This window comes from Choloepus didactylus, chromosome 6 (assembly GCF_015220235.1).
Source record: "Choloepus didactylus isolate mChoDid1 chromosome 6, mChoDid1.pri, whole genome shotgun sequence".
Lineage (NCBI taxonomy): Eukaryota > Metazoa > Chordata > Mammalia > Pilosa > Megalonychidae > Choloepus > Choloepus didactylus.
The window spans coordinates 35480975-35503201 of record NC_051312.1 but is presented as its reverse complement, the minus strand read 5'-3'; the positions used below and the strand labels follow the sequence as shown (position 1 = coordinate 35503201).

The window sequence follows — 22227 nt, the reverse complement described above, 5'->3', positions numbered from 1 at the left end:
AACATGCTGAAAAGAAAAGATTTAGTGGGGAACAAAAGAAAGGAAAACAAACCACTGTAAGCAGTAAAGCTGAGTTTCAAAAAATTAGTTTCAAAGAGTTAAACAGTTATATTGGTGGTGTTTTCTTAGTAATTTAGTCCTTCTAAGTTTTTATATAAGTAGACTGAAATTAAGATCTTTAGATCATTTAAGGTGTCAGCTAGTTTCTGAAGTTCTTTGGTTCAGTAACTAGATAGAGCACCCAGTATAGCTTCAGGGTTGTAGTGGGCATGACCCTCCATCCCATGGCCAGTTGAAGGAGTTCACCCTCCATCCTCCAACCCCCAACACCACCCTATCCCCAGCCCCTGCAGTTGTGCTGTTTCTTTAACAAACAACACCTCCCCTCACATCCCCAAAAATTAAAGGCAAAAAAAAAAAAAAAAAAAAAAAAAAAAGCAGCAGGCAGGCTCCTCACCCCTTCCAGGGACTTGAGAAGGGCAGGTGGCTTCATGGCAGCATTTTGGATTTGTTGCTCTTTGTGAGAGTTGCTTTTTAAGGGAATTCTCACATCTCTTGAGAGCTACACAGAGTTGCAGGAGCATTGTTTTTATTTTTATTTTATATCTCTCTCAATATATATTTTTTTCAATGGGAAGCTGAAGGCTCTTGCTATTAATAGCCTCTTCTCACAGCTGTATTGGCCTCAGCTGGAATTCTTGTCATTTTCCCTCTAAAAGGAGCTAAATCAGGAGTTTACAACTGTTTCTGTTGAGGGAGACTTCAAGTTCTCAGCATGATTTTGCTTAAACTTAGATATTTCCGCTGCTGGGGGGAAACATGAAAGTCATAACTAGTAATTTTAGTCTTCAAAAGAAAAACAAATCCACCTTAAAATTTTGTTTACTTTATACTAAAAAGGATGACTTCATCAGCTGTCTGTCAGGTCAGGCAGAGCCAGGATGCAAGCAGGGGGAACATTTTTAGATTCTTGTTCACATCTGTGCATTTATGTTCCATATGGAGAAGTGGTAGAAGGGGGATCCAATGATCCTGGTGACTTAATGTCTACAATAGAACTTTGTTTCTTAACAGTGAAATCTAACCCAGAGCCTGTCTTTACTCAAGAGTTTCTTTGAGCATGCACTCATTAACATCTGTATTTATTTCTATATCTATATAGATATCTCTCTATATATAATATATCTAGGTATATTGAAAGCCAGGGACTCATATTGGTATCTCCATTTCGTTCCAGTAACACAGGGACATTCTGGTTTTCCTTTTACTTTATTTGTAACTCCCTTCTCCAACAGTCAGAAATCTGACCCACAATATCCTTAGTACCTTTACTTATTTGATCAATCCTCTTGCATGGAACCAAACTTGTATTGCCACCATTGCTCCCCTCTCCCTGCCCAGATGCTCTCTCTTCACTACACTCAGGCTCCGAACCCCCCACATCATGATGCTGCTGTTTCCTACTCCCCTCCCCCCATTCCTCCAACACAGATACCCTTCTCACCTTTCCCGGGTTTCAGTGCTCCGAATTGGGGTGAAGACCCCATTGCTGTCACCTTCCCCACAACTCAGACACTCTTCTCAGCCTGCCCAGATGCCCTCTGGACCTCACTTGGTCTCCAGCATCCCATGCTGGGTTGCCACAGCTGCCCCTGCCCTTCCCACCCAGTGCAGAAACCTTCCTCACCTCCCAGCCTGTGCCGGGCCACGTCCTCTCCCTCTCCTGCAGTGGAAGCTCTTCTCTCCCCTCTAGAGCCTAATACTTAACCCCTCCTACTTCACCTCTCTTAGATACCAATATGTGTTTTCTTTCTCTGGACAACACAAAATACCAGCTTTGTGCTGGCAGTTCTACTAAAATAGGAAAGCTCCAGAAACATCCAGCAGGTTCCAGTGCTCCATGAGATCCATCTGTTCTTGGTTCATAGAACCAGGGTCTTAAGAATTGGAAAGACCTTTAGAGACCATTTAGTCCTAATTTGATGAATGACTTTTCAGTACAACTTCTTCACTTTTTAAAAAATTGCATGATATTTTATTCAAAGAAAACAATTTTCTTTGGAATGTAAAACATAGACATTTTAACGTATACATCCAAATATAAACATTAATATTTTAAATTTTAATAAGCATTTTGATTTCTCATATGTGTTTTTCATGCAATATATGACAATATTCAGAGAAAACATAAACTAAAAATGGCAAATAAGGATTCCCTTGAATTCTCTCAATTTTTAAATTCAATCATGAATGAAATGGTAAGAATGTCCTCCACTGTGCTATATATAGAAATTTTATTTTCCCTTATCAAAAAAACAAGTATAAAATCAGCTTCCCATTTTCTTTAGGGTAGTTAATTGGTTAAAAACATTCTTTTTTTTAGAGCAGTTATAGGTTTACTCAAAAACCATGCAGATAACACAGAGTTCCCATACCCCACCCCCATGCACTGTTTTCCCTACTATTAACATTTTGCTTTAGTGTGGTGCCTTTGTTACAATTGATGGAACAATATTATTTTTTATGCATTTTTTTATTGTGAACTTTAACATATGTACCTAACAGTGATAACTTTCAAAGTACGATTTAACAAGTAGTTAGAAAACAAATTTCAAAAAATGTCGTGGGTCACAGTTCCACAACTTCAACTATTTCCATTATTGTAAAATATAACATACATACAGAAAGGTGTTAACTTTCGATGTACAGCTCAACGAGAAGTTATATAGGTAATTTCAAAAACTGTCATAAGTTACACGGTTTCAGTTCTTTCCTTATTATGCAATGTAGGGTATATATGGAAAGGTGAAGATTTTCAAAGCACAATTCAACGAGTAGCTATAGAGCAAATTTCAAAGGATGTTATAGGGTATAGTTCCACCATGTCATTTACTTCCTTCCAGCTATTCCAACACCCCAACATCTAAAAATATATGTATATATTTATATAAAGCAAAACAATATTATAATTATGCTATTCACTATATATATTAACTATAACCCATAGTTTATATTAGGGTTCACTCTGTGTTGTATAGTTCTGTTTTTTGTTTGTTTGTTTGTTTTAATTTTTATTCTGGCAACATGTATATAACCTAAAATTTCCTATTTTATTGAGAAAGGTTCTACTTACAATGAATTCACACTCACAGGAATGTGTTAGATTTAAGAGCATGGTTTTCTGGGGTACATGTAGCTTCAAACCACCACAACCCAAATATCCAATCAGTCTCTCTGTCTCTCTCTCTTCCCCTATCCCCTCCAACCCCCCCTTCCCCGCCATATGCACGTGTGTGTATTTATGGCTGACTCGCTAAGCTTGGCCTATTGTAGGCATTTCCTCAGAGCATTAAGAGCTTTTCCCAATTCAAGTATTTAATAATTGCATATTTTAGCATGTGAATGAATCATAGCTTACTTTCTTACAGTATATAATAATTTAAATATTCATGAATGCTACAGAGTATAATTTCCCAGATAACCATGGAATATGGAAACTGGTGAGAAAACACTTACTGCTCTAAATTTAATATCAAAGTTTGTCGCAACTCAAGTAACATGCCAGCTGCAATTTTCCAGTCACCTTTTTTTTTTTTTTACCTTTGTAGCCCTCGGCGATACTTCCTCCTGTCATCTCAGATGGCTCTGCATCCTGAGTACAGAGAGGACCTGGAAGCCCTCCAGGCCAAACATGGAGAGTCAGTCTTGGTGCTAGATAAGTGCACCAATCTCTCAGAGGGTGTCCTTTCATTCCGTAAGCGCTGCCACAAGCACCAGGTCTTCGAGTATCCCCAGGTGCTGCAGGTGAGTCATTCATTACCTCAAGGCACAGTAGAGGTCACTTCCACAGGGTAATTGACCCCAACACATAGGAGTTTTTTTCCATTTGCAACTAGGAGAATTACCCGAGGGAGCTAGAAAACATAGTGGTATTCTTTATCTGGATATGGAGAGCATAGCGTATTCAGACATCTGGCATGTTATGTTCTTGCAAAGCTGCTTGGTCTATGAGGTTTCAAACCCCTTTCAGATATTCCTTATGTTTCAGAAATGCAAATTGTATAAATTTATGGTGAAGCCATGTAGACAAAGGAGGCAAATGCATTTTATATTACACCTGTATTCATAAGCCAATTAGTCCAGAGAAATTCCCTTCTTTATAGTAAGTTTGTATCCCCTTGTTCTAGTTTGCTAATGCCGCCAGATTGCAAAATACCAGAAATAGATTGACTTTTATAAAGGGGGTTTATTTGGTTACACAGTTGCAGTCTTTAGGCCATAAAATGTCCAAGGTAATGCATCAACAATCAGTACCTTCGCAGGAGGATGGCCAGTGGTGTCCGGAAAACCTCTGTTAGCTGGGAATGCACGTGGCTGGTGTCTGCTCCAAGTACTAGTTTCAAAATGGGTTTCTCCTAGGACATTCCTCTCTAGGCTCCTCCTCAAAATGTCACTCTTAGTTGCTCTTGGGGCATTTGTCGTCTTTTAGCTTCTCTGGAGCAAGAGTCTGCTTTCACAGGCCATCTCCAAAATGTCTCTGTAAACTGCAGCTCCTCTCTCAGCTCCTGTGCGTTCTTCAAAGTGTCCTTCGTGGCTGTAGCAAGCTCCCTCCTTCTGTCTGAGCTTATATAGTGTTCCAGTAAACTAATCAAGGCCCAGGCTGAATGGATGAGGCAATACGTTTCCTGCCCACACAAGACTGCATCAAAGATAATGGCATTTTGGAGAACATAATACATCCAAACCAGCACACCCCTGAACATGCTTGTGCGCAAGGCTACAGGCAGCTTTCCCTGGAATTGAAGGGTCTTTTGTTGTTGTTGTTTGCCATGCCAGTAGCATGTCCTTTACTTAAATCCTAGAAATGGCAGTACTCCCATAACTACGGGCAAAGCAGTTCCTTTGGGGATATTTTGTAAGCAGGCTAGTTGATATTCCAGGGGGCATAAGGGCTGGGAAAAGAGAAATTGAGTTTTGTTCAATTAGTTAGATATTTAAAACTCGGACAGGTTCGTTCAGGAGAAATAGCAAAGAGCTGGTGTGATTTTTTATTTTTTTTTTTTGGATCTCCAAAGAGACCTTGGCCCATGCTGAGATTGTTAAAATATTTTCTTTCAAAAAGTGCTGCATCTCCCTTTGGAATGTCTGACTGATAACAGTGGTGATGTGAGCAAGAGTATTTATAGTAACCTTTGTCTAGACAGGAAAAATGGTTATCAAGCCTGTTGGTCCACATCTGGAGGCCGACTTCTCAGGTCAGGCCGCTGCTGTCCACCTGCCCCCGCCAGGCGCAGCGACCGATTCTCCCCTCTGGCTCTGGCAGCTTTTCTCATTTATCCCCAGAGGAGTTTGGAGTATTGAGTTTCCTCATATATATTTTTTTAACTTTCCTTTTCTCTAGTTTAAAGATGGAATAGCTTTTTAAAATCCATTTTTCCCCCCTAAGAGGCAAAAATGGGGAGAAACTGAGTATCCAAGAATTAGGGTCTTTTCTTATTTCAGTTTACCTTTTGCAACTTTTTTTTCTTCCCGTATCTCTCTCATTTTCCCAAATACACCCACATTAAATGGGTTTGAGAGAGTGAATAAGGAAGACGTTTTTTGAGATTTTACTTTCTATATGATTTGTTTTTAAGTAGAGCACATCTTAATGTCTTTTCAAAGACATTGTATTCATGTAATGAATATCTTCTATATGCAGAACACTCTTCTAGATACTATTGGGAATAGAAAGATGAAAAGAGATACAATATCTTCCCTTTAGGGGTTCCTTTGGAGAGCATGATATGCCCAGAGAAAATAATTGTGTTACAAGGGTAAGCTGAAGGAAAGTATAACAGAAGAGTTCAGACATTGTGCCCTGGTTTGTTTACCTATTTTACTGGTGCCAAGCGCTATCAGTCAATGAGAAGTCATGATCTTGGGTGACCAGAGGAGGACTTCTGATGTTGACTTTGCACATTTTCACAATGCCAAGTAGTGGTAGCATTGAAGTAACACATAAGAGTGGAAATAGGAAACATTGCAACTGAACTCTTCAAGTTTTACTGGTGTAAGCTGTTTTCTCTTAGCATTTTTTGTGGCAAGTTGTCTTAAAATTGCTTGGCTTCACCTCCTCAGGAACCTCACGGTCTGCAGTGATCAGAGTAAGTGGATTATCAAAACTGGTGTGTAATCCCCTACCTTTGCTTGTGTTTCTGCAGGAAGCCACTTTCTGTGTGGTTCTTCGTGGAGCTCGGCTGGGCCAGGCGGTATTGAGTGATGTATTACAGGCTGGCTGTGTCCCAGTTGTCATTGCAGACTCCTATATTTTGCCTTTTTCTGAAGTTCTTGACTGGAAGAGGTAGGTATTTTAGTAAACTTCAGATCAGTAGTTCTGTGTGCATTAGAATTAAAAAGCTGCCTCCCCTCCCCTGCTCCCACATCATTATAGTGCATTCCTAGGTTTGAGAATTACTACTTTGACTGTTCTGCTATAGTTCCTCTCAGAAGAGTTAGTACATTGGCCTAGAGCAGAGGTTGGCAAACTAAAGCCTGTGGGCCAAATTCAGCAGACTGCCTGTTTTTGTAAATAAATTTTTTTGAAACAGCTACGCCTGTTTATTTACATATTGTCTGTGAGTGGCTGTTTTCCTGCTACAATGACAGAGTTGAGTAGTTGGGACACAGATTGTATGACCCGCAAAACCTAAAATATTACTATCAGTAATATTTACAGTAAATGTTTAATGACTGAAATATGTTTACTATGCCTGCAGATGAGGCTCACCTGGGGTGCTCCAAAAAAAATGCCTGAGCCTTAATTCCAGGGATTGTGAATTTTAAAGCTTCCCAAATAATTCTGATCTGTAGTCACAATTGAGAACCATCCTCTATAGAGTCTCTACTGAATTTTCACAATTTAACAGCTACAGTGGAGTGCTTCTACATGGATGAAAGTTTAAAAATGTTCCCAGTGTATAGCTGGATAAATGTGAGCTCTGCTTGGTTATGGCTGTCAGTTAATGGAATAGTCCTCTTTTCTCATGTTGTTTTGTTTTCCCAAGAATTTGGAGGTTGAAGATTATGGAAAATTAATTCCTTTTGTATATACCTCTTGGGCTTACCCTTGCCTCAAATGCCTAATTACTTTCTCCTTCAAAACTTTTTTGATATTTCTAACCAACTCTAATCACCACAGGTATTTGAACTATTTAGGTAGCATTCATTCATCCATTCATTCATTCATTCACCTCATATTTATTGAAAAGCCTACTGTGAATAAGAGCCTTTCTGCTCTTGAGGAAGTTAGGATCTAGTGGGGAAATCAAACCCATGGTTATAATATGTGTGATAAGGGCTCTAAAAGAACTATGAACAGGGGACGATGGAAGCTCAGAAGAAAGGAGGGAGTCTAATTCAGCTTGAAAGAGAAGGACATTAGTTACTCTTTTTTTCTTAGAGAAGTGATGACTACTTCTACCCATTTATCCATCCATGAAAACATTTGGGTGCCTTGTATTTGTCAGGTCCTGTGTTAGGTATGGGAATACAAACCTTTCCTCCAAGAAGCTCATAGTCTCGTGGTGGAAGATAGATAGGTAAACCAGCAATTACTAAATACTACGATGAGATGCAGCCCTAGCTGGATGGGATGCTAGAAGAGTAAGACAGAAACACGTACCATTGCTGGCAGTGGGATTGGTGAGGGCTTCACAGAGGTGATGACTCATTCTAAAAGGATATTCCTATGAGAATCTGGATCTGCTTGGGTAGTTGTAGTTCAGATAACTGATGGAAAGATCTCTGGATTTGGAACCAGCTTTATCACTGGCTAGTTTTGTAATCTTAGCAAACCATTTACTCTTTTTTAAGCCTCAGTTTTCCCATCTGTATAGTAGAAATTATTTATTTAACAAATATTTATTAAGTGCTGTGTTCTAGGCAGTATGTCAGGTGCTAAGGATATGCTGGTGCATGGAACCAGGTGTGGCTTCTGTCTAATGGACTAATTAACCTAGTAGAGGACCAGGTTCAGATTTTAATAAATTAATTTATACAAATGTAATTACAAACTCTGTTAAATGCCACGTTGGGAAAGTCATCATCGAGTCCTCTCTTTCTCTTACCACCATATCTAATCTGCTAGCAAATCTTGTGGGCTCTACCTCTCATGACTCAGTTTCCGCATGGTCAGCATCTCTTGACTGGACTTTGCAGTGGTTTCCCGCTGTTCTCTCTGCTCTCACTCTTGCTTTCTTGTATTTGTTTTAACATTTTAGGCAGAATGACCTGGTTGGGACATAATCAGATCATGCCATACCTTTGCCCAAAACCTTCCAATGGTTTCCCATCTCAGAGTCAAAACCCAAGTCCCTACAAAGGCCTTCAAGGCCCTCTTTGCTTTGCTGTGACCCTCCCTCCCCCTTCTCTCCTTATCTTCTGTTACTATCCATCTCCTTTGCTCTGCTTCAGCCAGTCTGGCCTCCCTGCTATTCCTGGTCCATGTCCAAAATGCTGCTCTTTCGGGGCCTTTTGCTTGTTATGCTCACTCCCTTACCTTCCTTGACTGATTTGCTCACTATTGAATGACCAGGATCTAGCACCCAATAGGTGCTCCATAAATACATTCTGAATGAATGAATGAATTTAAGTAGATAGCTGAAGAGAAGACTAGTTTGTAATTCAGAGAGGGCAGTGAAGAGTGAAGAAGAGTGCACCAGGTAAGTGGAATTTTCCATGCAAAGTCCCTGTGGTGGGCAGAGCATGGTATGTTCCAGTGACTGAAAGGATACCACTGTGAGTAGAGCATCCAGATGGAGTGGAAGGAGGATGAAAGATGAGTGGAGTAGTGAGCAGAGATGAGAAAATAGAGCTGGTGAGTGTAGAAAACTTCTTTGAGAAGTTTAGCCATGAGTAAGGGAGGAGAGATAGAGTACTTGCTGGAAGGGATGTGGGACTGGAAGGACATCTTGGGTATTGTTGTTTCTGCTTGTGAGAATTAAACAAGACAATGTATGTGGAAGTGTAGAAGTGCTTTGTATAAGGGGCTGTACATTTAGAAATCATCTTTGTTTTTGTCTCCAGAGCATCTGTGGTTGTGCCAGAAGAAAAGATGTCAGATGTGTACAGCATTTTGCAGAGCATCCCCCAAAGACAGATTGAAGAAATGCAGAGGCAGGTAAGAGGCCAAGTCTAAGCAGTCTTGGAGAGGTGACGTGGGATGGTGCTGAAATGGTGGTCTTGACTGCTTGGCTGAAGAGGGACAGCAGCTGAGTGCGGGAGGGGGGCTTATTTCCTCCACTGTATCAACTGCCTAACTTAAAAGATGGGAAAGCACTTTTAGGTGAGTTGCATCTATTTCTCACAGTACAAATAAGGTTTGAAGTAGTATTGATCAGAGATTTTAAAACTCCCCTGAGGTAGACCTATTACCCATTTAGGTCATACCCTAGCAGTGTCTTCAGGATTCAAAGCTGACTCTCTTGGGAAGGTTTGTCATCAAAGCTGGTGACAGTTTTAGTGACTAAGACCACCAAGGAAGCTAGGACATTTCAATGGGGTGTCTCTGGGTAGCTGTTGACCATCAGGATGTTGCTGTTTGAGCTGTCTCCGGTGACCCCTGCAGATGGCCTTCATCCTTAGTGGCCCTCTTCACCGTGGAACATTTCAACCTTCCTGCCTCCTTTTCCACATCTCTCTTCTGCTTTCTGAAGCCCCCTTTCCCTGAGCTACTCTCCATCTGTCTGAAGTACTCCTTGGGGTGCCCCATTTAGTCCTGTTCCCCTTTCTTTCTCCTGAAACAATTTCATTGGGCTTAAATATCAAGCAAGTTAAAAAAAAAATTTTAATGACTACCCCAAAATTGGGGGTAAATGACTAAAATGACTAAAAATTCAAAATGACTACCCCAAATTGCTTTTTGTTTCTGTTTTTTTCATAATGGATTCTTTAAAAAAACTTTTATTTTTATCAAAATTATCTACACAGAAGATGAGCTGGGGAAGCAGGTTGGTGGGGTTTCTCAGCATTAACTATGCAAATGTGCCACATATCCCCGTTTTCAGTTTGATCCCCTCTCAGGCACAAAGCCTGTATTTAGCCTCGGCTAGAGAATGGGCCTTACTCTTTTGTCAGGGTGAGGGCAGGGCAGTTTTCTGGCTGTGTGTGGAATGGGGAGGTGATCTGGGGTTCTGACTGCCTCTTAAAATCCATTTAGCCCTACCTTTAATCCTTCCTCCAGTATACTGAACTTTTTTGGATTCTGTAGCCCAACTTAGAATGCAGCTTTCTTGGGCCTGTAAAATCAGTTTCCACTTCCACCTCTGCTTTCCAGCTTTCACATTTTGTGGCTGTTATCTTTTCTCCCATTCTTTGTATCTTAGGAATGTGTGTGTCTTCATTAAAAACAGTTTCCCCTTAATTGTCATTTTAGGGTTTCAGGAGGAGGTGAAAGTCAGTGGATGTGTTCGGTTCACCCTCTGTATTGTGGTACTGGGCTTCTTTAACCAGAGAGATGGTTGTCTCACACAATGATTAAGTGTGTAGATTCTGAACTCAGATTGCCTGAGTTGAATTCCAGCTGTGCCAGTTACTAACTCTGTGCCTGGGGCAAGTATCTACTTTCCTTGGGCCTCAGTAACCTCATCTGTAAAACATTTCAGTATTCCAATTTGAAAACAAATCATAGGTTGGTATCAGCCTCCCCGCAGGTTTTTCATGATATACTCTTGTTCATTTAAATTTCTGGGCTCCACAATTGTTACTTAACTGCTGACCTGATATGAGTTTTAGTCGAGAAAATCAGTCTAGAGATCTTTGGATTCTTGTTCTAAACCTGTGGTTCTTAAGAATTCTGTAGAAGAAATTTCTTCTTGAATTCACAGTGTTTGTGCTCTTCATGTTACGTTTTATGACCTCTTGATGTAATGATGTAACTAAATATAGACTCATGCACTAAACCAGATGCATTCTTATATTAGATTCTAGTTTAGAAAAATGAAAGAAAAACTGTGAGGTAAAAATGAGCACATTCTGACCAGTTACTTTCCCAACCACTCTGAGGTAGGTAAAAGAGAATTACATGGTTTTAGGAACAAAGCATCTAAGGACAGCTCACAGAATACTGTTGTTCACAGGAATATGGTTTGGGAACCACAGGTCTGAGACAGACTTGGCTGGTGATTTTCAGTGGTAGGTTCCGAATCATAGAACAGTTGACATGGAATGAATAAAGTTCATTTAAAACATGGTGCTTTTATATGATTTGGGTCAAAGAGATAGTCACTTGGAGTAAAAAGGCTTGGGTTTGAGCCCTGGCTCTGTCCCTGTTAATTGTATGACCTTGACAAGACACCAAAGCTCTCTGGGCTTTCATTTCCTCATTTATGAAATGAAGGGGTTTGCTAAACCATGTCTCATATTCCATTTTGCTGTGAAAAAAACTTGATGAAACTCTTTTCTATAGCAAGAACATTACTCTCCTTGATGCCATTCAAAATTAAGTGGTCATTTCTTTCCCCCCTTGAATACTTTTAGAAACAAGGACTAATTACCTCCCCCAGTAGTGGATACCCTACATGATGTCAACTTACAAAGTAAAGGCAGTCTTGGCACTTTCCTGCCTCCCTTTATAAGTTTCTCTTCTACCTTCTGATGTCCCCCTTCCCTTTGCTACTCTGGACTGTCTAAAGCATTCTGCTGTGGTCTTCCATTTAGTCTTGCTCCCCTTTCTCCAAAAATGACTTCTTTTCTTCTCTCAAACCCAAACTTCTAGACTAAACTGATCTCAGCTACATGTGAGATGACCTGGTTGAAGTAATTCCCTGTTAGGTGTAAGGAACAACTAGGTTCAACTGCTAGATGCCAAAAAATGTCTTTAGGCATTGTCAAATGCTTCATGGGGGGAAAGAATTGCCCTGGGTGGAAAACCACTGCTCTATTGATAGTCAAGGTTTCATACCTCTAAGATTAGAGAGAATTATTTTATTCTGTAGGACCATTCCAGAATATGCTTGTCATGTTGCCCTCTATTTGCCTTCCATTGATTTAACTTGACCTTGGCAGCAGTAAATGAAAAAAAATAGTATGTACCTGATTATGAAAAGTTCATACACCTTAGTGAATTCTCTTTGGGGAGGTCACATCTGGATCTTTTTGTAATACAGGCATAAACTTTTAGGGGAAAACCTGCTGCTGACCGACTCTTGGGCTGCATCAGTAGTGGAAACAGAGCATGAACTGGCACAGGAAAAGAGGGTCTAAATCTCTTGCTGACATCTCTGAATTAGTTTAAAGGAGCTGCATGGACATTCATAGCCAGCAGAGGTCTCTACCCCCTTTTAAGTGACTCATTTTCCTTCTGCCTCTGTAAATCTTTCCAAGAAATTCTAAATGTCATGAGCCACTTTAGTGCCTCTCACTATTGTCCTCATAGCCACTCCCTAAAACCAGTTCTTTCAGATGAAGAAGATAGTGCTTTGCACAAGATTTTGCTCTCCCTAGATTGGATAGAGTAAGGTTTCTGAACTGACCGCAGTAAAATGGGGTGGGATCTTGAGAAGGAAGGTTTTGCGTCAACATTTTGTAGTTTAGAGTTCAAGACCAGAGAGGCTATAATTTGGCTGATATATATATACAGTGGTGAAAACAGAACAGATAGTGACCTTATCATGACTTGGGAATTAGGATGCACCAAGGGAGAAAGACATTTTCCTGCCTGGCAGGAAAAAGAAATTGTTTCCCTTCTGACCTTAGATATGATAGTGACTTTATGATAGTCATAAAGTTTAATACAGGACTAGAGCCTAAGAGTAAGTAAGAGCTGTAGTTAAGCTAAGATTTTTAAAGAAAAGTACAAGCTATGTACTATCTGTTGCTGAAGGCCACCTGTGAGCAGTGCTGGCAAACATGGCATTGGCTGAGTGAGGGATAGGTTTTGTATTTTTTTGTGGGGAAGATAAAAAAAAGTTCTTAAAATTACTACATGATTATAGTTATATCAGTGGTAAAGCCAATTTGTTAGTCAGCCTTTTATTGTCCTATAAGCTACATTAATTAGCTAATAATTTCTGAAAGCCCTAATTATGCGTTTTTTTCAGGGAAGGTTAAGGAGGTTAATAAGAAATCTGTGATCCCAATCTACAAAAGGCTAGCAATCTTCTTGGGATATGTTGGTATAAACACGAAGAAAGTTGAGAAGATGGTGCCAGTTTTCCGTAGTGCATTAGGAGTCTAAAAAGAAGGGAGAAAATATGGACTAAAGTTGTCAGGGATGGATTTATTGGAGAGGTAGCATTTGAGGTAGGTCTTAAAGATAGGGAATTCAATCAGCCATCTTTCTCCCATTAAAAGACAGGAAAAAGCATGCAGCTAAATATTTTTTCATAGTGAAATGGGGCGTTCATATCCCTATTCTCCCTGAATCACAAAGAAAAGAAAGCAATCTAGGGTCTAGGAAGGCTGGATGACACTAGACTATATATAGTTAGAGATGTTTGTGTGGATAAGGAGAAAGGTGTAAATGGATCCCCAGTTTATCTGTGGAGTGGAGTTTCCAAACATTCTTTTATTGGTCAGTGGCTCCGCCAGCAGTGACCTCTAACCTCAGCCACACTAGGAGGTGGAAGTCAGCAGCCTGCCTTGCCTTTGAACTCTTCTTTGTACTCAACTGACTAGGAGCCTTTGAGGTGGCAGAAACATTCAGCATCTTCTTTTCTCTCAAGCCTTTAACGCTTGAGCTAAGTTAAAATATGTTTCTTTCCAGCCTGTTACACTGCCCCATCTCGATTTGTCTTCAGATTTTCCTAAGAAGCATACTAAAGATTTGTGTTGCTGAAGAGTGCCTGACGATATAATGGGCTGCTTGGGGAAAAAAGAAAACATTTTTGTTTAAGAAAAGAAAATCCCTGGCAATCCATGCCCTTACCTTTGAGGACTACATTTAGGCCTCGCTGTGGTAAAGCAGAGAGCAGAGGAGACCGCAGAACGGTAATATGTGTGCATTCACCACAGTCCATGTGCTTCATTCTTAGGACAGCCCTTACAAGGGGACTTTTAATATGTCTTATTTACACATAATTTCAGCACATTGAATTATCTGGCTTCTTTAGCTGTAGTAGTTTAGAGCCACAAATTTGAGTAGAGAAAGGCTTTTAAGAGTAGGAGGCCCTGAGATGGATCATCTGCTCCTCTGGCTTGAATAGAAAAGTTGGAAATGCTATTTTAAAAAAACACAACTCTAGAATATTATCAATCTCAGCACGTTGGCTTCAGGCAGGCAGTTTTGCAGGCTTCACTACATGGGATGCATCCCGGTGTGATGGCAGAATTCCATGCCGTATTTCCTTGATTCAAAGAAGTATGTGTATGTTTGTTCATATTTTGACATTCTGACATACAAACGACTCTTACCATCAGTTTCAACAATAAATGTAGTTCATTTCTCCCCACAAAGCTGTTATTGTCAAGGCATCTTAAATTGAGGAAATAGACATTAATTGCTATTTCTGGTTGTACTCCTGAATCTTTAAGCTAAAGTTTAATCACAGTTAGCATATATATTTTTAAAATACTGGCTTGTGTGTAATACAGTTTATAGGATTTTTTCTCTAAAAATGTTAAGTTTTATTTTAAAAAGTATTTTATGATTCACTTAAAGATATAAACCCTCAGGTATCTTGAAACCTCAGTAACCAGAAAGAAGTATTATCAGGGAGTTCCCTGTACTGGTGGCTTGACTGTTATGTCCCTTCTTCTTCACTCCCCGAGCACAGCACACACTCCACCAGTTTACAAAGCAGACCCTTTTAACAGAGAAGCGAGACAGATAGTTCAAAGAGGAATCTGACCTTTTTTTAATGCGAGGAAACTGAGGCCAAGGGGAGGTGAAGTAATCTTCCCAAGACCACACAATACATGGCGGACAGGTGGGGTGCACACTATTTTGTTGCTCGCAGCTTTTTTTTAAACCACAGAGCTGCGAGGTCTGGTTGAGGCTAAAAATCAAGCTGATCTTCCAAAAAATTCAAGCTAATTGCTTATTGGGTAGTCTTTTCGAGAAAGTAGTCACTTGAGGCATTTAGGACTGGACACATCTCTAGAAATATATGATGAAGAATATGGAAAAGGTTTTACTTCTAATTTCCAGGATTGGTATTACAGTGTCTTTCATTTTTAATACCTCCCCCACCCCCATGACACTGGAAAGTTTTTATTATACATAAACTGGACTCTTAGGGCTTTCTAAAAAATACCAAATATTCCCTTCCTCCCTGACCCGCCACTCCAGGTCATGTTTCCAGGTCCCTGCCTTTGTACTGCCCTAAAAAAGCTACTGGTTCGTTTACCCTTAAGTAAAATACAATGACTCGATCCTTGAAGTTCTTCTCGTGAAGCAGCCAGCCATGGTTCTGATACAGAGCGAGGTTCTTTGGCCGATGAGAGAGCTTAGGTGATGGGTGTGAATATTTAAAATTTAAACTCTCATAGTTTTTTGTTTTTTTTTTCCTTTGGCAGCACTGTACTCTATGTTTAGATCTTCCTATATGTATAAATCCATACTGAAAAGGAGACTGGTCGATTCATGTTGTTTAAAGCAGGATGAACTAAACACTCATTTAGTTGGAACCCTTAAGGAAGAGCATTTGTGTATGTTTAACTTTTTTTTTTAACTTTAGCATTAAGAACCTTGTTGGAAAAAGACTTTTGCCAAGTATCTGATGGGAAGCCAATAAAAGCATTTTAATAGAACTCTCAAATTTATAGTGCACTAGGGTCTGAAAATAAATTTTCCTGTCTTTAAGGTTTGAGCTGATTTGCAGTTATTTTGAATAACTTCTGAGATTTAAATCCTCACGGCCCCAATTTGAAGAGACCATAAAGTTGCTTCCCTGGCAGCCTTGGCTTTCCTTGTGGGCAAACATAACTGAGTAGTATATGTCACTTAGTCTGTATAGGGCCACTTCTCTAATTGTGAGTCCAGTTTTAATTGGTTTGATGACTTTTCCTAGAAGAACCCACCTGTGCATTCTCTAAATTTAGGAGAATTAAAGGTTTCTAATTTTGTAATGCAAACCAATCAAGTAAATATGTATTGAATGCCTCCTTTGTTCCTAGTAATGTATAGGCATAATGAGGGAGATAAAAAATAAGGGTCACGGATCCTGTCTTTACAGAAGGCCCTCAGGTTGCTAGGGAAAGTACTTTCAATAATACACACATGAAAAGGCCAGCGATGCTGTGCAGTCAAGTTTGCTCTGGAGAGTCAGGAATGAACGAGATGAGTATGCTCAGGAGGGGGGATAGTCTTGGATGGGAAGAGAGGATGGGCTGTGAGGGTGCTGACCTCCATGGGGAGCTTCGCCTCTGTGAGAAAGACTCAGTAGATAAGATGGGGCAGACCATGGGGGACTTTGAATACCAGCAGCGGAAAACTTTGTTTGTAGTAATGAAAAGATGTGCGGTCAAAGGGGGAGAGCAGTGTCAATTGAGGCTATTTAGAAAAAAAATCAAAGAGCTGGATGGGACCTTAGAATTTATTTAACCCATTCCTCACATTTGATAATGATAAGATGTAGCCTTAGCGTTCAAGTGATCTTGAGAATGAGTTGTTAGGGCCAGCTTTGAGCCTAGCTGGAACCCAGGTTTTCTGACTCCTAGTCTGTTGACTTTTTTGGGGGGGGACTCGGGGTGGGCATTGTATAGTACAGTATATTCCAAATTGAGGGTTATGATTCATTAATGGATCATGAAGTCAATCCAGTGGATCATGACTGGCATTTTATTTTTAAAAATGAAATGTAATACGAAGGAAAATATCAAAGAGCATTACACATTATAAGGGTATTTAGTGAAACCTTGTTTCAGTTATATATGTATCTGCTCATGCATATATACGTATATGTACATATATGTATATGTTCAGTGAGTTGCAGTATAAAATGTATTTATGTTTTTCTTACTGTGGGTCCTGGTCCAAAAAGTTTGAGGTATGTTGGTAGTGGAAAGAAAATGGACTTTCAAATTAGAGAGACCTGATTTCAGATACTGTCTCTTCTATCTGCCTGCTGGCTTTGTGACTATGAGCAAGTTACTGACCTTTTCCAAGCTTCAATTTTCTAATCTAAAAACTGGACCTAATAATGTTATATCATAGAGTAGCTGTATTGATTCAATGAGCTAATTTACTTTAAAGCTTCTAGATTCTGATCTGCCTGTACCACACCGACAGTCCTTTGGAGGAGCTCCCCCTGTGCTTGCATTTGAATTTCAGAAGGAGCCTCCTTATATTGAATGTGATCTTAAAGAACCACAAGAAGTTACAACACAGGTGTATAATACATTTGTTTCTCGACTTGGAAATGTGAAACAGTTTATTCCTATGGGTTGGGGTATCCTTTCTGTGTCTTGGCAGGGAAGGAGATTTACCTTTCTCTGTTTCTAAGGTTAAAATAGCTTGTAGGGAGATAAAAAAAAAATTTTTTTTTTAACCCATTGGCACATTTGGATACAGTATTATTACTTTTTTTCCCTTCCTAGTGAAAAAAATTTTAATACTGAGTCATTTCCCCCTTCTGATCTGTTCTCTGCCAAATCATGATTTTATTCGTTTTTTTTTACAAAAACTAAAAAATTAAGAAAAAGCCTAAAGAGAAAAGTTAAAATCAGACTTGACATTTGAGTTGTGAACATTTGAAGAGCTAGAGTCTAGCTAAAATAAAGGAAATTTTGATGTGTATTGAAGAGGACTGGTCAGAAATCTTTTAGAAGTAGCCGTTTGTTATTCACATCCTACTGAAAAGAGAATGAGTGAGTTCTAATAGAATACAAAATGGTTTTTCTAGTCCTCTCTGCTTTTTCCCTTTTCTTCCTCTTCTGCTACCTCTGCCTTCCCTCCCCCAATCCTCTCTGGCCAGCTCCTCCTGTACTGCTAGAGAGCAAGAGGAGCTTCATCCCCAGATGATTTGGTCCAGGGGCTAAAACACTCCCATAAATCTGCAGCTCATTTTAGTACCACGTTAAAACAGTGCGAGCACTGGTCTCTGTGGCCCCTGCCCTCTGTCTTTATGAGCTTCTTTGGCTCCTCTCTATAAAGAGGCCCCGTGGAGTCATTTTAAAGTTCTTATCAGTTTGCTGACAGCTATATGGGCCTTTCTGCTGAGTCCAGGAGCTCAGGCAGGCGTGTGAAACTTCTGATATTAAAATGGAAGAAAAATGCCAGGCAGAAAGGGTTGGGTGACATAGCATTGGTTTGGAGGTAAAAACTAGCGAGATAATTAATCTTTGCCTTTGATGGGATCTTACCATTGATGGGATACATTTCTGGAACCTTACCATTGACGGGATACATTTCTCTCTTTGGTTTGGTGGGAGCTGAGCAGTAAGGGTTAGGCAAGAGAGGGTTTTCTAAGGGCTTTTATTTTAATCCCATGATTAGAAATGCCGTTCCCCTGGCAGTTTGTGCTCTCAAGCTTCAGGCAAGTGACTTGGACAACATTGGTGGGTTGGGGTGGCCAGGTTTACGATGTATTTTTTCCCCTCAAAGGCAGTCTGTCTGGCTAGACTCTGTTTGCATGTCTTCGCCAGCTCAAGCCTGCTGTCTCTGGGACCACAGCCTCGTGATTATCAAATTTAAAGGGAGTTTCATCAGTCTGCTTTGCTGCCCCTTTTAGACCAGATTGCTAACCCTTCTGTAATCCTCCCAGAGTGTTTCATGGAAGCACCAGGCCCTCTATAAATGTCAGCGTAGGATGGTTGGCCCTTTTTCCCCTCTCATTTACAGAGAAATGGACTGGAAGCCATTTCTCCGTCTACCCTGCCACTTTTTCTTTCTTTGCTGGAAGACTCTTGCATAGACAGCTGAGGGGAAGGAAAAACCATTACCTGGATCAAGGCCAGTAGCTTGATAGGAGCTTCAAAATCTTTGGCTTCTCTGACTAGAATGTTTTTCCAAGCATTTAAAAAGAGCATCCTTCCCCTCTTCTCCTTTCAGCTTTCTAGCCTTGACATCCACAGGGGGTGTGGTGGCCCAAATATACCCTTAGAATGTACTTTATATCTGCCTGCTCTCCTTTTTTTAGTGAAAGCTTTTAAGAAGTTAGTAGTGATAAACAAAAAATGCAATGGATATATTTTTTTAACTACTCTGAAACACTTTTTGTCACAAACACATTTTTCCTTTTTCACATAGTTTTAGATAGCAGTTTTGCAAGTGTGTTTAATTTAGAAAGGTCTTGATTTAAAATAACCATTTAACTTGAGGTTGAGGCAAAAGCAAGGAGCTTTTGTAGTACATTAGTCAAACATATAAACTGTTGATCTAGGATTGATGATTTTCATTGAGCAAACAATAAAAAATACTGGTTCATTTTATTACTTGTGTAGCTCCTGTTGGGGAGAGTAATTAGGTATAAATACCAAACGAGCAATAAAACACAACAAAATGCTCCAAACTCCAAAGTGGTAAAATTACCTTTTTATACTTTTCTAGGGACCAAATTGATATCCTGTAATTAGTTACATTTCATTTAGGGCAGTGAACAGGGTATTGTTGTTTATAATATAGTTTTAACAAACTAAGAAATTTAAATATATTGAAAGTTTTCAGAAAATATATAATTTTGAACATTCTTCATTACAAAACCTTTTCAAGGGGGTCTGGGTGGGTGGAATGAGCTCCATTGCCTCCTTGAGTGTCTATTGGAGAGCTGTCTAAAGCAACCCTGGGTTAATTCCTGGTAAAGAATCCCCAATATGGGGCATTGCTTTAGGAAATGATCTCTCTAATAAAGGTGTTAAATATGAATTTGCAGCCAACGAAAGAATTGTTTGACTCTTTGTGGCTGGTTTCCTAAAGAGTAGGACTATTTGCAAAGCATTTCTGAGAGAGAATTGTTCCTCACAGGAAATGCAGTGCCATTTTTGTAAGTTCCTTATATACCTACTTAGAAAACTTCCTAGGTTCATTTACAAAAGGATAATTTGTAAATTATAAAATGTTGATATATTTGGTAAAGAATTCACTGTTGTCAAGTCCTCAGTAAGGGTTGATGTCTTGTTTATGTGCATGTTAGCATGTTGAGGCCACAACAAAACATTGGCGAAAATAGAAATATATATCATTACATGTATTTGCGTATATTCTCTCTCCCTCAGCATTACAGAGGCTGAGAGAATGTGGGGTTACATAAACCCCCATTTTTTGGCATGGCAAAATTTGTAACTTTATAATAGAGGAATTAATCTTAGAATTTGATGCTACTGTTCTTGGGATAACAACATTCACATGTATTTATTTTAATTATCTTCGCTTGAAGACCCTTAAAACTTAAACAGACCAGGATTTGTATAGAAGTAGCTCTATGTAAACCATTTCTGGCAATATAGTTCTCTCTCTCCTTGTAACTTTAAAGGCTAATTTATTATGACTGCCCATTTTGATGAAGATTTAGTAGCAGGAGAGCTGTTCATTCATTATATTTCAGATTCTAGTACTCTTTATTATAAGGAGTAAGTAGTTTCTTTTCAAATGTTTGAGTTCCATATACATATTGAAATTTTTAGGTTAATTTGACTGATGAGTTTTTATATTTATCATTTGTATTTTTAAAAGACCTTTGAGTTTTTCCTTTTGTTTTTAACTGCAGGCCGAGGTTGGGATGCAACAGGGTAGCGTTTTGGCATCTAATAGGAATGACAAGACCTAGAAGCTGGTGACATACTGAATGGTCTGAGTAACATACTCAAGAATTGCAATGCAGTGCATAAGGAACAGGGGACCCAACTGTACTCCCTTTAGTTTAGAATAACTACAAATCAGTATTCCCCACATCTCTTTCCTTAGCCTGTAGGTAACTTTACACCTGATATTTCACCAAGTATGTCTTTGAAAACCTATTTAGTGCTTCTTACAGAGGAAACTGCTAAAAGGATTTCACCTGTCAGCTACAGTATTAATTCTTTTTTTTTCTAATTCATGATATATTCACATACCATGCAGTCATACAAAACAAAGTGTACATTCAGTTGTTTACAGTACCATTATATACTTGTGCATTCATCACCAAAATTAATTTTTGCCATTTTCTTTACCACACACACAAAAATAATAAGAGTAAAAATTAAAGTGAATTTAATTATTATTCTGGTTATTTTTGTGTGTGTGGTAATGAGGGTGTCGGGGATTGATTTTGGTAATGAATGTACAACTACGTAATGGTACTGTGAACAATCAAATGTACGATTTGTTTTGTATGACTGCATGGTATGTGAATATATCTCAATAAAATGAATAATAAAAAAAATTAAAGTGAAAAAGAGCAATTAAAGTGAGAAAAGAACACTGGGTACCTTTTTTGTTTGTTTGTTCTGTTTTGTTTTTTTGTTTTTTTCTTCCCCCATTTTTCTACTCATCCACCCATAAACTAGACAAAGGGGAGTGTGGTTCATATGGCTTTCCCAATCACATTGTCAGCCCTCATAAGCTACATTTTTATACAATTGTCTTAAAGATTCATGGGTTCTGGGCTGTAGTTTGATAGTTTCAGGTATTTACTGCTAGCTATTCCAATTCTTTAGAACTTAAAAAGGGTTGTCTATATTGTGTGCAAGAGTGCCCACCAGAATGACCTCTCTGCTCCTTTTGGAATCTCTCTTATTTCATTTCCTTCCACATCCCCCTTTTGGTCAAGAAGATTTTCTCCATCCCATGATGCCAGGTCTAGATTCCTCCCCGGGAGTCACATTCCACATTGCCAGGGAGATGCACTCCCCTGGGTGTCACATCCCATGTAGGGAGGAGGGCAGTGATTTCACCTGCCAAGTTGGCTTAGCTAGAGAGAGAGGGCCACATCTGAGCAACAAAGAGGCATTCGGGAGGAGGCTCTTGGGCACAATTATAGGGAGGCCTAGCCTCTCCTTTGCAGCAACAGTCTTCCCCAAGGGCAAGTCCTGTGGTAGAGAGCTCAGCCCATCAAATCACCAGTCCCCTATGTCTGTGAGCACATCAGCAACCATCATGGTGGGGAAGCCCAACACCCCTGCATTCTCCACCAGCTCCTCAAGGGGGCTCTGCATATTTATTTCATTTTTTTTTAATTAACTCTTTTTTTTTTAAATCAACTGTATAAAAAAAATTTTTTTTTAAAACATACAGTGCAAAAAACATTTCAAACAAACCATAACAAGGGCATACGAAAAAGACAACTAACCTACGATAGCTACTTTACTTCCAACATGTTCCAACTCTAC

At 39.4% G+C, this 22227-nt stretch overlaps 1 protein-coding gene across 1 annotated transcript in view; it reads left to right on the top strand.

Annotated features, from left to right (window-relative positions):
• The window catches only part of EXT2 (exostosin glycosyltransferase 2), a 173127-nt gene that overhangs the window by 22769 nt on the left and 128131 nt on the right, over positions 1–22227 (top strand). Inside the window, exons 5-7 of the mRNA XM_037838816.1 lie at positions 3609–3804; positions 6204–6343; positions 9067–9160. Coding sequence (XP_037694744.1) covers positions 3609–3804; positions 6204–6343; positions 9067–9160 — 430 coding nt within the window. The remainder of the gene's footprint in view (positions 1–3608; positions 3805–6203; positions 6344–9066; positions 9161–22227) is intronic.